A 17543-nucleotide genomic window follows, 5' to 3' on the forward strand; every position below is an offset into this window, starting at 1 on the left:
AATCGGAGGGGCAAAGACCCCCAATATGTCTTTAAAGTACTCAAATGATTCCTTGGGCAAAGGCTTAGTGAAGATATCTACAATATGCTCTTTAGTGTTCACATAAACCAATCTGAATTCATTTGCTTCCACCTTTTCATTCAAAAAGTTATACTTGATTGATATGTGCTTTGTCTTAGAATGAAATACCAGATTCTTTGATATGTCAATAGCAACAGAGTTATCACAATGAATAACTACCAGTTCATTACAATATACCCTTATATCCTTCAACATTTGCTTCATCCATAGAACTTGTGTACAACTAGTAGCAACAACAACATACTTAGCTTCAACAATAGATAGAGAAGTACATGACTATTTCTTGTTGATCCATGAAACAAGTATATTTCCAAGAAAGACAGCTCCACTGGATGTCCTTTTCCGGTCATCTATATCTCCAACCCAATCTGCATCTGTATATGTACATAGTGTAAAGTCATCATCTTTAGGATACCACAAACCATATTCAGTTGTTCCTTGTAAATATCTGAAAATCCTTTTCACTGCACTCTCATGATTCTCTCTAGGATCACTCTGATATCTTGATACAATACAAACTGCATTCATTATATCCGGTCTAGTCTGACTCAAATATAACAAACCTCCAATCATAGATTTATACCTTATAGGATTTACCGAAGCTGATACATCTTTCTTTGTCAATTTATCACTTGTAACCATAGGAGTACCAACTCGTTTAGAATTTTCCATACCAAATTTCTTCAACAACTCTCTAACATACTTAGTTTGATATATGAAAATACCTTTATCAGTTTGAGTAATCTGCAAACCTAAGAAAAATCTCATTTCTCCAATCATAGACATCTCAAATTCATTCTTCGTATTATCAGAGAATTCCATACATAACTTTTCCTCACCTCCAAAAATGATATCTACAAAGACCTCAACAATCAATATGTCATCATTAGTGATCTTATAACATAAGTTACTATCAGCATTACCTTTAGTGAAACCAAGCTTCAAAAGATATTTGTCCAATCTAGCATACCAAGCTCTAGGTGCTTGCTTCAATCCATATAAAGCTTTCCTCAATCTGCAAATCATGTTATTGTCATCTAAAAGAGAAAATCCATCAAGTTGCTCAATGTAGACTTCCTCTTCAAGATATCCATTTAGAAATGCACACTTAACATCCATATGATAAACCTTGTATTTCTTATGGGCAGCATAAGCAAGAAATAATCTAACAACTTCAATCCTAGCTACCAGAGCAAAAGTTTCATCATAATCAATTCCTTCCTTCTGAGAATATTCTTTACATACCAATATAGCCTTGTTCCTCACAACTTGTCCGTCTTCATTCAATTTATTCCTAAAAACCCATTTAGTTCCAATAACATTCTTATTTTAGGGTTGGGGAACTAAAGTCCATGTGTTGTTCTTTTCTATCTGATCCAATTCCTATTCCATAGCTTTCATCCAACATTCATCCTTACATGTTTCATCTACTGATGCCAGTTCAATTTGAGAAATTAAACATACCTCTTCAGCTACTAACCTTCTCCTTGTCATCACTCCTTTGCTTTTGTCTCCAATGATCTGTTCTTTTGAATGATTCAACCTTACATACCTAGGAGTCTTCTGACCTTCTGTTTCTCTGCTCTGATCTTCAGATACTGTTGAATTTTCCGATACCTTCGGAGTAACTGGTTCAACATTTTGTTTTGGTATAGGTGTTATTGGTTCAATTATGATCATTTCCACTTCTAGTTCTCTCCCATAAGTTCTGATTTGACCTCTGTACTGCTCATCCACCTTGACATTATCACTCTCCACAATTCTTTGCAATCTCTTGTTATAACATCTATATGATTTGCTTTCATTTGAATAACCAATAAATATTCCTTCATCACATCTAGGATCAAACTTTTCAATGGAATCATCTATTTTGATATGGCATTTACTACCAAATATTCTAAAGTACTTAACTGTAGGTGTATGACCAAACCATAACTCATAAGGTGTCTTACCATTTTCTCCTTTGATATGAACTCTGTTGAATGTGTATACCATCGTGCTCATAGCTTCTCTCCAATAGATATGTGGCAAATTAGCTTCCATCATCATAGATCTAGCTGCATCCAGGATAGTTTTTTTTTTTTTCCACAACACCATTTTGTTGAGGTGTCCAGGGTGCAGACAATTGTCTCCTTATCCCATGTTTCTTACAATAACTGTTAAATTCACCGGATGTGAATTCACCACCCTGGTCGGATCTTAAGCATTTGATCTTCAATCTTGTCTCTGTCTCAACCATAGCTTTAAAGTTCTTGAATTTTTCAAAGGCTTCAGATTTCTCCCTTAGAAAAGTAACCCACATAATTCTAGAATAGTCATCAATGATTAGCATGAAATATCTATTACCTTGAAAACTTCTTATTCTAGTAAGACCACATAAATCAGTATGAACAAGATCAAGAACATCATTAGATTTTGTCTTGTATACTCTTAAAAGAAGTCCTGACTTGCTTTCCTGTTTGACATTCCTTACACACCGGATTATGAGGCTTCACAATCTTAAGTATATCTCTAACTTCCTTAGTTGAACTGAACTTTACAATGCAATCAAAATTCACATGACACAACCTCTTATGCCATAGCCAACTATCATCAATATGTGCAATCAAACATGTCTTCTCACCGGATTTCAAATGAAAGATGTTACCTCTAGTCTGAGTATTGATTGCAATCTCCAATCCAGATCTATTGATGATTTTTCATTTTCCATCCTTGAACTGTAATTAAAGTCCCTTATCCACCAACTATCCTATACTCAAAATATTATGCCTTAAACCTTCTACATAATAAACATTATCAATGTTATGCTTACCATCCAATGATATAGTTCCTCTTCCTCTGATCATGCATGCTTTGTCATCTCCAAATCTGACCAGACCACCATCATATTCTTACAAAGATAGAAACTTCCTTTTATCTCGAGTCATATGATGTGAACATCCACTATCTATTTGATGGGGTTTACCTAGCCTGCTCAACACTCGACCTAGCTGGTGTTGCTCAATTCCACCAACTCACCAGGCCTAGTTGCTCTCTAGACCTTCAAGTCCTTCTCAATATCTTCTAGGGCTTGATTCTTGTTCTTCTAAGGTGTTTTCTTTAAGTGTTTTGGTTAGGAACCCTACCAATTCACAATGCTTCTCAGGTGCTCAATTATGGCTTCTTGGCTTCAAGTTGTCAAAATGACCTCCTATCATTGTAAGATGTTGCAGAGGTGTGGAGGTGTCTACTAACATTTTTTGTATGCCTTTGGGGTCCACTAGTGGCTATCAATCATGAGGTTTCTTATTGATTTCAAAATCTTGCCTAGAAAAGGGCTACATGGAATTAGCCCTAATTAGGCCTCCAAATCTAGTTTTCTAGGGCTTGGTTAAAAATGATTCAAAAGACCCCTAAATAAGTTTGCATTTTTTTCAAATATACACCTATTCCTAAAGAATTTTTGTGGTTTTGGCCCCTGGTTTCACCGTACAATGTATGAACCCCGAAATGAGGGTTTTGAAGGGTTTACAAGGCCTTTAACTGACAGTGAATGAACAAATTGGGGTTTTGGTATCAAATGGCTTTGTCAAAGATTCTCCCTACATGGACAAGTCTTCCCTGACTCCATGAACCCCTCCAAACTCCGAAATAGTGATCTTGCACTCACCCCTGCACTTTACACCACTTTTTCACCTTATTTTCTCTAGCCGGGTTGCTCCTTGACTCGCCTAGAATATGGGGGCAGTCATGTTTAAACACTTCTCCAACACTTGAACCTACATATGTACAATTTACAGGAGGTTTCCAACCATGGCCCAACTAGCCGTGATGGCAACACGTGTGGGACTCATGGGGCAACCATATTTACAAGAAAATTGCTATTTACAAGCCAAAACTGGTTGTTTACAAACTTGAGCAAGAAAACACCTATGTACAGTATTTACAAAGCTCTAAAATGAACCAAAAGTACAAAAACACACAAGAGTAACTCAATCCATTTCTGGATCAATGGATTCAATCCATATTCTATTGCAAAATTAAGTAAAACAAGCCAAAATGCTGCCAACAAGACTGAAAATGAGTAATTTCAGTTGTTGAACTTACAACACACACTTCACCAACCTTGGTAAACATGCAATAGAGGGTTTATATATCTAACCCACATGTGGAGTCCTCCCATGGCATTGGAAAATCCCTAACTCCACCGCTAACCAATTTCAGGACAAAAGTTGTCATGACAACTTTTTGCAACTTTGTGATTTTTGCACTTTTGGTCTCTCCAACCTATGAGACCTATTTCAAGTCATCACACATGACATTTAAAACATGCCTAAGATCTATTTAACCCTCTCAAATGCTTTTACCAACTTTTGACACTTTTGACCAACAAAAAGGCCAAATACCTACTCAAACTCACTATTTACACAAAAATATAAACCTAAGTAAAATGAACTCAACCGAGGCCTACATTGACACAAAATACTCACTCTTGAACCATCCTGGAGTCCTTATTCACCACTGACTTGGCTAGGGTCAGTACAAGCCAAAATTGTGAAAGTTAAATTGCCTAAGACCTAGGTGCTCTTGCACCACTATTACCCATTCATCCTTGTCTTCAACTTTAGCAGCAAGGGCCTTCTCTTCATCTGGAATGACGGGTTTTGGAGCATCTTCCTTGATAGCTAAGAATACCCATTCCTTTCCATTGTTGGATCCACTAGCTGAATCTTTTGTTGGTTCATCATCAGAATCATCAGTTACACCTTCCTCATCAACATAGTAACATGATTTGTCATTGTTCCTCCTGTACTTATGCTTGTTCTGATATTCATGGTTAGGCTTAAAATATATTCTAGCTTTCTCCTCAAATATTGAATTCCTCTCAGGACATCTAGATGCAAAATGATGTATCTTATTACATGCAAAACATTTGAAAGGTGATTTTCCTTCATACTTACTTTCCGCCAGACCTTTAGGTACTCTTATAACAAATAGGGCTTCAAGTTCTTCAAGCTCTTCATTTTGTTTCTTCATATCCTCTAGTTCCTTCGCATATAATTCTTTCCAATCACTCTTGCCGATTGATGTTGTAGATGCCTTGAATGCAAAATCTGTCTTTGCAGCTCCTTGAGGACCGAATTCTTCAAGCTCAAAAGCATATAACTTTCCAACCAAAGTATCCCTATTAACAAAAGTGTTAGACATTGTTCTTAGCTCATTAATTGCAGTAGCCTTCATCTTGTAAGCCAATGGCAAAGCTCTCAATACTTTAGAAACAATCTCATCTTCGCTTAAAGATCCACCACAACATTGAATTCCCAAAACAATTTCATTAACTCTTTCCATAAAAGCAGTAACTTTCATCTTCCTCCATTCTCAGGTTTTCATACCTTACCTTATAACTATCAAGTTTAGCAATTTTAATAGTAGGGTCACCTTCATTCAGAGACTCCAACTTATCCCATATAGCTTTTGCAGATGATTTGTCCATTAATCCCATTACTCACTGATCTGAAAGGGCCCTCAAAAGGGCTTCTCTTGCTCTACAGTCATTTTCAATGTTCTTATCCAAGTCTGTCGGAGGAGGGTTGCCAGATACCAGATCATAAGGGGTATAGCCTTTCTCGGCGATCTCCCAAATCTCCTTGCTAGGACATCTTAGATGAGTCTTCATCTGAAGCTTCCATACTCTGTAATTTGTTCCTTCGAGCCTAAGGTTGTCCTTCCGGTAAGAAATTGAAGTTGAATGATTACTCGCCATAGGATCTTCCTCATGTGGTTAAGCTTCTGCAGATGATTTGTTAGGATAACCAGTAAACAACTGAGAGGGGGGGGGTGAATCAGTTGTTAATAGATTATGAAACTATAAGCACACAAAACCTTTTACCGAAATGCATAAACCAAATGCCGAAATAGCAAATATATCAATTAAGCACAAACATAAATCATAAACCAAATACCATGCATCCACAAAACATAACACCAAGATTTGTACGTGGAAAACCCGGTAAAAGGAAAAACCATGGTGAGAAGCCTACCCATAGTCAGATGATACTTCTGCAGTAAGTATGTGATTACAATAAGGGGCCTGCACATGCAGGAAGGCCAACAACCTAGAGCACATTTCTCATCACAAAGGAGCCTCACTGACTACAAAATATATCCACACTACAATCCAAAAATAAGAATGAACTACAAGAATAGCATCTCCTATGCCTGAGTACAGTTCCGGTTAATCTCAATGTTGGAGGTCTTAAACCTCTTACATAAACCTAATTCAATCACCTATGATTGACCAAAACCTCTGCATATGAATATATCTTTATTCAGACATAGATAATCCACGACCACATGACACGATCTACAAAGAGATCTTACATCATATTTATACCAACCCGGGACCTAAAAAATTAGGTCAACCACCTAAAAGATAATACAATAAATCCATTACATAAACCCACAAACCAATGATAATCCAAGTCGGCCTAAGACCAAAACAACATTAACCAAACAATAAATCCAACCGGTAACGCATCAGGAGCATCCACCAACACGTTACATAAACCAGTCCATAACCTAACAAAATAACATTAAGACCAGACCTAAAATAGGTCGCCATAAACCAAATCCAACACCACCAATCAACTGGAACACAAACAAGATAACCATCAACATCCTAAAAAACCTTGTAGAAGCCGCACTGACACCACTTATCGAATCCATCAAAAGATCTTCAATAAAGCTCTGTCGGTAGAACCCTTACTAGTAACCAAAAGGCTTACTAGAACATATGATATCTTCAGGATCACCGAATCCCGAACCAACTGAATGTGACATGCATCTGAATAACATGAATGACCGAACCAAACCAATTCAACCAATCAGAATATACCCGAGATAAATCTCCCGATCATCATCAAAGTCCAACCACTCTACCGGAACCCAGTAGATAACCAAACAAGCTAGTGTTGACATCAATGCAACACATAATCAATTCCTCCAAAATGCCAACATTCACATCTTTAGAAACATTCTCAAGAGTAACCAACATTTTCCTCTATTCCTCCTCACGTGCAAGAGTACCTTCTTGACCTTGAATAGACGTAATGTTACTCTGCATGACACAAATTATCACATTGATTTCTATGAAGGACCATTTTGAAAATTTAAAATGGTCAATAGTTGCATCCCTAGCAATCCCAAGTAGATCATCCAAGTCTTCATGGTTAGAATTAAGGAGAGGAGAGTCTTGCAAATTTTTGGGAAATGGAGTATGTCCCTATCTATCCCCACCAATCCTAGGGGGGAGGAGGATAAGAGGCTTCCCCCAAAATATCTTTACCAGTGAAAGTGGTTTTATCTTGGTCCCCTGTTTTAAGTTTTTTCCTTTTGTCCACCCAAGTTTTAGTCTTGCCAACAATGCCCACACCATCAAAATCTAACCTATTGGAATAAGAATTAGTTCATTTAGTTTTTTTCATTTTATTGTCCTTACCTTTCACATCAAGAGGAGGAATCAAATGAGTCTCTTGGGAATCGAAATCCTCCTCCTTGACAATTCATTCATCTTCCTTAGTCTTAATATTAATGTTTTCCCAAGCCTTCGTATCAAACTCCTCACTGTCAACCAAGTTTAGGGAGCCATCCCTTTGAACCCTAGCTTAAAAAGGTGAAGGGAGATATTTCATGTATTCAAGGATTAGGAGAATCAAATCCTCATGCAAAATTGGGTTTCTAGCATTCTCTTATTTTCTTTAACACTAAATTCCAACAAAGTAAGGAGATAATACAGGAAGGAAACTTGTTGCTTATGTCTAAAATGATTTAATAGAGTAAAATGAAAGCCATTTGAGATAGTGGTTAACCTCCCATCCAAGGAGAAGTAGCACATAATTACCTTTACAACTTCCACATAGAGAGTTTTGAAGGATTTGATGTCACAACCCACATTGGATTTCTTAACTAGTTTGTCTCCCTCTTTTTTGAGAAAATTGTGTACAACAACCTCATAAGACTTCCTATCCTTAAAAATCTTACTATCCTATGTAGAAAGTCCAATAATCTTTGCAATGACTTTTTTTGTGATCTCCAAATTCTTTCTAAAAGAAGAAATCATCTTCTCTTTCCACCCTATAATGAATATTTTAGACGCTTTACGGTCAAAGCCATGGAGATGTTCCAGATAAGGAGTAACTTTGTCCTTTGCTAAAATTCTCCAGACCGTGGCATTTCTCTTCATATCATTGCAAGTTGGGGGTTCAACCTTATTCTTCTAAAAACCCATTATCACATATATCAACAAGACAAGTGCAAGAACCACAACCAAGAGCTTACCCCATCGCCTCATAAGCAAAATTATCAACCAGTAAATAGTTTAGCGCCTACTCCACAAAAATAATTAGTTAAACAAAATAACCATAATTAGCGTGGTAATCATGATATGGTGGAGCCTTTCCACAAAATCATAGATAAGACTAACCTTCCACATGCCAAAAATTAACATAACAACCTTGTGAAAATCAGGATAATTAATTGCAAAATCCTCTTTGACCATGTGAAATATCAAACTTAATAATATTATCAACATTAGGAGGGGGAGGGTCATTCCTCTGCTAGCTTTGTTCATCCATGCTAGTAACACAATTGTTGGCAAAGGAGTCAACAAACATAATACCTTCCCCAAAAATATAGGAGATATAGGAGGTCTCAAAAGAATTGATAATATGGAGTCTTTAATTCAGGACTCAATACACCAACTTGGCTCCTGGACCCTCTAGGCATTGAATAATGTTGAGCAAGTCACCTTCAATCCAAATTTTTTTATACCCCTATGAATGAGCAAGTTTTAGAGCATTATAGGCCATTGCCACTACACTTCAGCTAGGTGATTGAATTCACTCAAAGTTATTAGTCAATAAGCCTCAAATTTTCAAATCATACGGAAAGAGATGTTATCCTTAAAGGGAAATCAAATGACTACCTAAGAGGATGGAGAGGATTTTTCATAGTGATAAGTATCATGGGAGACCAATTGTATGATCATGCCCAAAAACTTTTCTATAGGTAAGGAATTTTTTCATCATTTTGACATTTACATTTTTTGAACAAGTACAATATGATATTCATTGACTTACCTCTAGGACTACCTTAAATAGAGGGGTTAAGTATGTCATCTAACTGGAATAGGGTGCAAATCCTATCATAATTACTCATTATAAGATGTCATCTAACTGGAATAGGGTGCAAATCCTATCATAATTACTCATTATAAGAACCCAAGACAATATAAAAAAGAAAGATAAAAGGTTTTAAGGGAAGTACAAGATCTGGGGTACATAAGACCTAGTTCCAGCTCCTTTGCATTTTTGATAGTTCTTGTAAAAAGGAAGTGTAAAACTATGCATATGTGCATTAATTACAAGAAGATAAATTATAAGAAAACCATCAAGAATACATAACCAATACTAATGATGTATGAGTTAATAGACAAACCACATGGGACCATGTATTTTTCAAGATTGACCTAAGATTTTCCTCCCATCAAATTCAAATGAGAGAAGATGTTCATAAAACAACAATTAGATGCCACTTTGGAAATTTTGAATACTTGGTCAAAATTTATATGCATCATACAACTATCTACATCAGTGCTTGTGTCGTGATGAAACATTTTGGCAGGTAGTATGATATGGATTCTAGAAATGATTCATGGAGTGTTTTTTTGAGTATCTAGAGGAAACTGTTTTAATTTAAATGATTTGATAGTCAATCTATGGGATTTTGGGTCTTCTAAATTTAATGATAGTGTTTGATCTAAGCCAAAATGTTTCAAATTGATGGCTACCTATTAGATTTGACAAGCATCTCCCAAAAAAACCCATAAATAGAAAGATATAGAACTAGAAATCAAAAAGTAAGCTTAGATCTAGAAATGGGATACAAAAAGGAACTTGTGTATGGAATATGAGCCTAGAAATGCTAGTCTATGGAATGAGGTGCCTTAGACCGGAGGTATTTTTGTCAACTTTAATGTGCAAATTTTGGATTAGTGTTCTTTGTAGATCATTCTCCCAAATTTATAGTAGAAAAGTGTTGGTAATTGGAGCAACGCTACATAGACCTAGGTTTTTTTTTTGTTTAGAATATGAAACTGTGTATCTTTTTTTGCACTCTAAAAATTTGTAACGATCTCTATCATCAGATCTGGAACCTACACATAAAAAAGAGAGAGAAAAAGTGTTGGACTATATAGGGGTTTACCTAAGTCAAATCTTGGGTAGGAATTCACCTCCACTACAACAATGATGACTAGAAAAGAGAGCTTACCCTTATAGGGAAGAGGATAAATCTACAGTAAAATGTTGAATTGGAATGATATTACCACAAGATTGATAATGGTGATGATGCAATGCTCTTTAGATAAGACCTTCAAGGGTTGATGCAATAACATGACAAGATAAGCTCAATCATGAAAACACACTAGCATGTAGATTGTTGTAGCATGCTACTCCATAATGCTCTCAAATTTAAAGACATTTGCTCAATAATGCTTGCTCAAGGATTTTGAACTCATGAACTTGCTAGATGATCAAATGAATTATAAAGGATGCCTTTATGTAGGGATCACAAGGTATTGCCATAAATTAGGTCGACTTCTAATGGTCATATTAAAATATTAAGATCATATAACAAATGATGAAAATTGACACTCTGATAAAATTGATTTTGGGCCCTTTTCAAGGGGACTATGGCATTAGGCACCCAAGTCCACTAGGATTATAGCACTATAGTCCAGTCAAAAAAGGGTGAAACAAAGGAAAATGCAGAGTGCACAAGTCCAGGACATAGGTGTTGAAATGTGGCGACTAATCAGCAAAGTACTGTACACTCAGCACGTATCCTCGCTAGGGTCCGGGGCTGGGTCGAGCCTTGTGCAGGGGTTTGGGGGCGGCAACCCTCGAGAAAAGCGGGGGTTCGGGGGCGGCAGCCCCTGAGAAAATTTTTTTTTGCCATTTTTTCGTTGATGAAAACCGACATTGTAATAAAACCCTAAAAAAGGCCGACTTTGTTTGTTGCCCCAAAAACGCATGTTATAAGCGGCTGGGATGCTTAAGGCATTGTAAGGTTGATGTACTATTTTGCTGGATAATAAGAAAGATTGGACGGCTGTGTATGGTGGACGTAACCCATTCTGGGTGAACCACGTTAAATCTTTGTGTTATCTGTGTCCTGTTTTATTTCTTTATCTTTTGTATTTAAATCTGCATATAATTGTTAGTTCATATTTGCTTCGGATCTGCTTGAAACCCTAACAATAGGACCCCGTCACCAAAGAAGCATATGAAGACAATTTAGTAGTGAGAAGGCCAAAAACAGGCTTAAAATGAGCTATGAGGGGGCACACTAGAGTAATGGCCCAAAAAGTAGTGTGAAATTGTAAGGGGTTACAATTTATGACACTACAAATATAACAATCTATACTCTAATCAAATGGTGCAACATACTGGGAATACAAGAGATTGTTCTTATAATAGCAAGAGGTGGGTATATCTCCTTTATATACTAAACATATCCGCAAAATAATGAAAGTACAAATCATGTGTGTGCATGAAAATGTGAGCATTAAAATGAAAGCTATTTAACAATCTAACTACACAATCAACAAGCAAAACATTCAAGATTGAATGATAAAAAGAAAGCTAAAAAGACAATTAATGAGCAAGAAAATGCAAACTTAATAGCTCCTTTTGATGAGGATTTGTCTCAATTTGGTTCGATGTGTGCTTGATTTCTATGATTCCAAGGGTGCTTGAATATGCTCCATCATTACGAGTATGCAAACTGGACTATAAATGGATGTAAAATGGATGCAAATGGAAGCTAAGTGGATATGGATGTGCAAACAATGAATAAACAATTCAACATTACAATGGTATGAAAATGAAAGTGGATATATTGTGAAGGAAAATGAGGGGATTAAATAGGACAAGTTAGGAGAAGAGGAGGCATGAAAAAGAGACACCTGTCCTTGAGAAGGGCAAGTGTCATGGATGAAAATTACAAGTGTCCTTGAGAAGGGCAAGTTTCATGGAAAAGAATGACAAGTGTCCTTAAGGACACATGTCTATTTGAGAGAGAGACAACCAAATAAGAAGTTTCCATTCCAAATATGAACATATTTCCAAATATCAAGATAGTGAGGATATTTTCCCAAATATTAGGAAATTTAAGATATTTGGGAATGTGCACACATATGGTGAGGGAAAGAGGTTAAGGTTGACTAAATGAGACACTTGTCCTTGAGAAGGGCAAGTGTCATGGATGGAAATGACAAGTGTCCTTAAGAAGGACATGCGTCATTTGGAGGAATGACATGTGTCCCTGAGGACACATGCCTATTTGAGAGTGAGACACTCAAATTAGAAGCTTATATTCCAAAAGAGATTACAAAATAGGGATATTTTTATGGTTTAAGAAATTTGGAATATTTTCCCAAATTTTAGGGAATTGGGTTCCTCCAAAAATGACGATATTTCCATGACTTAGGATATTTGGGATATTTTCCCCAAATTTTAAGAAATGGATCCTCCAAAAATGAAGATATTTCCATGACTTAGGATATTTGAGATATTTTCCCAAATTTTAGGAAATGGTTCCTCCAAAAATGAGGATATTTCCATGACTTAGTAAGTCCACCCCTTTAAATTAAGGCCACCTTAACCACCCTTACTCATGCAATGGTTGAAGCTAGGGATTCAAACGTGTGATCAATATCCATGTCTTTCAAGGACAACTATGTCTATACATGGTTAAGGAAGTCCCCAGTCACTTTAAACACAATATATACAATATTAAATAAAAAATAATAAATAATGCGACATCTCATTCCACATATTTAGTTGAGAAAGCCCTCAATTTTTATTCCAATTTCAATATTGTGTAAAAAGAGTCAACAATATACAACCTATTATGTTCACCACTTTGAGACATACCATAAATACTAGTAACTCTATGATCTCAAAAAATACTATTAATTTTATGGTTAAATATATATGCTATAAAAATATTACATCTTATTACCTGAAAACACAATTTATAAATCCTATTGAAAACAAGAAGGTTATTTAGATAATAATGATCATTATTTTGAAAAGAACATTGAAGAACATTTGACAATCCATGTTATTTGTTACACAATTTATAAATCCTATTGAAAACAATAAGGTTATTTAGATAATAATGATCATTATTTGAAAAGAAAATTGAAGAATATTTGTCCATCCATGTTATTTGTTATAATTAGGAAGCGAATACTTTGAATTAGATATTTGGTTTTATCACTTGTTCACCCTTTCATTATCATTTGTACGTCAAATAATACTTTTTCAAAACGTTAAGAGAGACCAAATTAAAGTAGTAAAAATAATCAAAGATGTTATTGAATGATTAATTAAATATACTATTTTTGCTACAAAAATATTAAATCGTATTACATAAAAACCCAATCTTTAAGTCTTATTAAAACTAAGATGGTTAAATGATCATTATTTTGAAAAGAATATGGAAGAACATTTTCCCATTCATATGAATTGTTCTAATCAAGAAGAGAATACTTTGAATCAGATATTTTGGTTTTACTAGATGTTCAACCTTTCATTATCATTTGTTCTTTAAATAACAATTTTTTCAAAGTATTAAGAAACCAAATTAAACTAGAAAAAATAGTCAAAGATGCTATTGAATAAGTGACACACTACATATAAATAATCTTGTTATAATACTTTGAATTAGATAGTTTGGTTTTACTACATATTTATCCTTTCATTATCATTTATCCTTTAAATAATATTTAATTCAAAATACTAAGAAACCAAATTAAACTAATAAAAATAATCAAAGATACTATTGAATGCCTATAGAAGACATATATACAAATAATCTTATCTATCAATATTACACAAAACATTTTTAAAAAATATTATAAACTACTATGTCTTGAGATAGTCCATTAACACTTAAATACTTTACTAATTATAATTAAAAAATCACTCAACTTCTTAAGGAAAAAAAACATAAAAACAATGTATATGTCTCAATAGTCCAATAACACACTTAAATACCTTTACTAATCATAGTTAAAAAATATCCTATTTATAAACCAAAAAACACAATGAAGTACAGGTCATGGTGACAGAGTGGGCGATCCCACCAACCTATTAAAAAACAAAATAGATAAATGGTCGGAGGATTTTTAACTTTGGATCTTTCAAAATAAGCTGATTGATTACCCACCAAACAAAACATCATCTGCTTCACTGGATCCGATCGCTCTATTTATCGCCATGCCCATTATCAGAATCTAGGGCATCCTGGACTGAGATCTCTGTTACAGAGTAGGGTCTGGTATCTGTAAAGATCTTGCCCTGCTGAAACCCAGAAAACCTTCGAGGTCCGTCTGTAGCTACATTTGAGGCAAAGGCTCCATTTTGTGTGGAGTGAGAGTGGGGAAAGAGACTGTGCCATTTCCAGGTCTATACCCTGGAAGCATTACTGCTATATTAGGCCTGCAACGGCAATACATTTGGTCTGAGGGAGCGATGGAGGAGGTGCAATGGGCTATCTTGTGCACGGTAGTAGCGGTGGGGGGAGTAGGGTTGTACTGGATCCTCTATGTCGTCGGAGCGGCGGAGCAGCGTGGAAAGCGTGCCGTGGAGCTTGGCGGTGGATCTCTTTCCCGCAATGAAGTTGCAGACAACTACAAGCAATACTCTACTTTCTTCCAGAAGCCCAAGGAGATCGAGAAGACGGACAATGTACCCAAGCTGGTGGACACATTTTATAATCTTGTGACGGACATCTACGAATGGGGGTGGGGGCAGAGCTTCCATTTCTCCCCTGCCGTGCCGGGCAAGTCCCACAAGGAGGAGACGCGCCTGCACGAGGAGAGAGTTGCAGATCTGCTTCGGATTAAGGCCGGTGACAGGCTTCTCGACGCTGGCTGCGGCGTAGGAGGCCCCATGCGCGCCATTGCGGCGCATTCTCGTGCCAATATTGTAGGCATCACCATTAATGATTATCAGGTACGCCTTTTCCACCAATTCACAACAATCAAATTTGTTTTTTTCAGCATTACTTGAATCTTATCCCTGTATGCTCTCATCATCATCGCCAAATCTAATCCTGGTTTCCTTAATTTCACTTGGAGCGTCATTCCTCCACAGAGGTTGCTGATTGGCAATTTTTTTTAGAAAATTGCATTTTTTTTTTCTAGAAAATTGCTTTTTTTTTAGAAAATTGCATTTTTTTTTCTAGAAAATTGCTTTTTTTTTATATAAAATAAAGTCATTTACACTAGGTTGACTTTGCAAATATTTAATGGCAAATCTAATGTTTTACCTGTAGTATAGACTACTATTAGATCTGATTGCCATTCACATTGTTTACTCTAATTGTTTTTTAATTTCCAAAATCTATTTCTTAAAAAACATTCTGGAATTTTTTTGCGTTGCAATTCATTCTCTACTTATAAAAGAGTTGTCTCTTAGTTTTCAATTTCAAAAGAACTACATTTCTTAAAGTTTTAGAAAGATTTGCTAATAAATTTTAGTCCCACAGCCACTTGGTCTTCTGGATGTCAAATTTTTTTATTCCTTTAAATTTTTGCACAGGTTTGCCAATTATTGTATGCTATGATTACTTACTTATCCCTGGTACTGCTACCAGGTGGAGCGCGCCCGCAGCCACAACAAGAAGGCTGGCCTGGACAGCCTCTGTGAGGTAGTGTGCGGAAACTTCCTTCAGATGCCCTTTGAGGATGAGTCTTTTGATGGTGTATACTCCATCGAAGCTACATGCCATGCCCCACAGTTGGAGGAGGTGTATGCTGAGATCTACAGGGTGCTAAAGCCAGGTCAGCGGTATGTCACTTATGAGTGGGTCACTACCCCCAAATTTAACCCTGACAATGCTGAGCATGTTGAGATCATCCATGGTATTGAGCATGGTGATGCTCTGCCCGGTCTGAGGAATTACGAGCAGGTGGTTGACATTGCCAAAAGTGTGGGTTTTGATGTCTTGGAAGAGAGGGATTTGGCATTGCCCCCTGCACACCCTTGGTGGTCACGCCTTAAAATGGGCAGGTTTGCATATTACAGGAACCATCTTGTGATTGCATTGCTGTCTTTTCTAGGCATTGCACCACAGGGTGTGGTGGATGTGCATGAAATGCTCTTCAAGACGGCTGATTTTCTCGCAAGAGGTGGTGAGATGGGCATTTTCACGCCCATGCATCTGATGATCTGCCAGAAGCCACACTCAAATCCCAAAACTATGTAGCTAGGGTTTCAGGTGGCAAAACAAACCCTACATCCTGAATTAGGGTTTGCAGAGGCCTGGTCATGTATTTGGCCGGGGTTGCCATAGACTGGTACATCAAATCTCAATGTTGTTGCTGATGAATCATGACTACTAGAATTGTTCTTGTTTTCTTATTTTCTTTTTAATTTAAGCATGATTGAGGTTTTTGTATGACATTTATTTAAACTCGATCCACTTTGGGGTTTGATATTCATATCCGTTTTATTATGGAGAAATAGTAAAGCCTTACAGAAATACTTCAGTAAAGCATAGGTAAGGCATGCTGTTTTCCTTCTTTCATTAATGAAGGCTGTGGGATGTTACATTACGATCGAAGGTGAGGAATTAAATGTTCTTGCTCTGGATGTAATTTTAACTATAGTTCTTCTTTTGGGTAAGTATTGCTTGTTAGTTTTTCTTGGTTTTTTATTTATTTGTATCATGAGTTTGTTATAATTTTATTGCTGTGATTTAGCAACCTCTTTTGTTGAAATTAAGACTGCTTCATAAGCATGGGGATGAATCATTTCATACTGAGGAGAAAGGAGGAGGATACTTTTGCGCTTCTATGTTTAATGTTGAAGTAGATCTACTTGTTAAGGTTTTGGCTTTTTGACATTTGTAGACTTTTTTGACCTCAAATTCTATGCAATCATATTTTTATGGATCTAGCCGTTAATGTCCATCATATTATAAACATTGCTGACTTGTTGAATATAAATTGTTTGTTTACACCTCAATTATGCTTTGAAACCCAAGTGTTTCATCTTACAGAGTATATGCATTCAGATACAAAGTTATTTTTATCTCTAAGTGTCATGCCGAGGTGATTAGCTTATGATTATTATTGAAGGGATATGGAATTTGCATTTGTTGATGTGTTTAAGAAAAACTGGAAAACAACAAATCATTTATATTGCTGAATTTTATTTGTTAGCAAACTAAATATAAAATGAAGGGCTGCCAAAATGTTTGCATTTTACTGTTTGTTATATTTTTTTCTTCTCATCATGAATCGATTGTTATGTTATTGGCAGATCATAAATGCCAAACTTTTTAGATATGTAAACCTAAGTTGCTGAATCGGAATGGGTATTGGTACGTGGGTATGGTTCGTTGGTATG

At 36.1% G+C, this 17543-nt stretch overlaps 1 protein-coding gene across 1 annotated transcript; it reads left to right on the top strand.

The window, feature by feature from the left end:
- Positions 1 to 14279: 14279 nt before the first annotated feature.
- On the top strand, positions 14280 to 16747 carry LOC131061282 (24-methylenesterol C-methyltransferase 2). The gene is made up of 2 exons (XM_057994872.2): positions 14280 to 15143; positions 15787 to 16747. The coding sequence occupies exons 1-2, from the start codon at positions 14661 to 14663 to the stop codon at positions 16396 to 16398; spliced, it is 1095 nt and encodes a 364-aa protein (XP_057850855.2). The 5' UTR covers positions 14280 to 14660; the 3' UTR covers positions 16399 to 16747.
- Positions 16748 to 17543: the final 796 nt, after the last annotated feature.

Source organism: Cryptomeria japonica, chromosome 11, assembly GCF_030272615.1.
Source record: "Cryptomeria japonica chromosome 11, Sugi_1.0, whole genome shotgun sequence".
Taxonomy (NCBI): domain Eukaryota; kingdom Viridiplantae; phylum Streptophyta; class Pinopsida; order Cupressales; family Cupressaceae; genus Cryptomeria; species Cryptomeria japonica.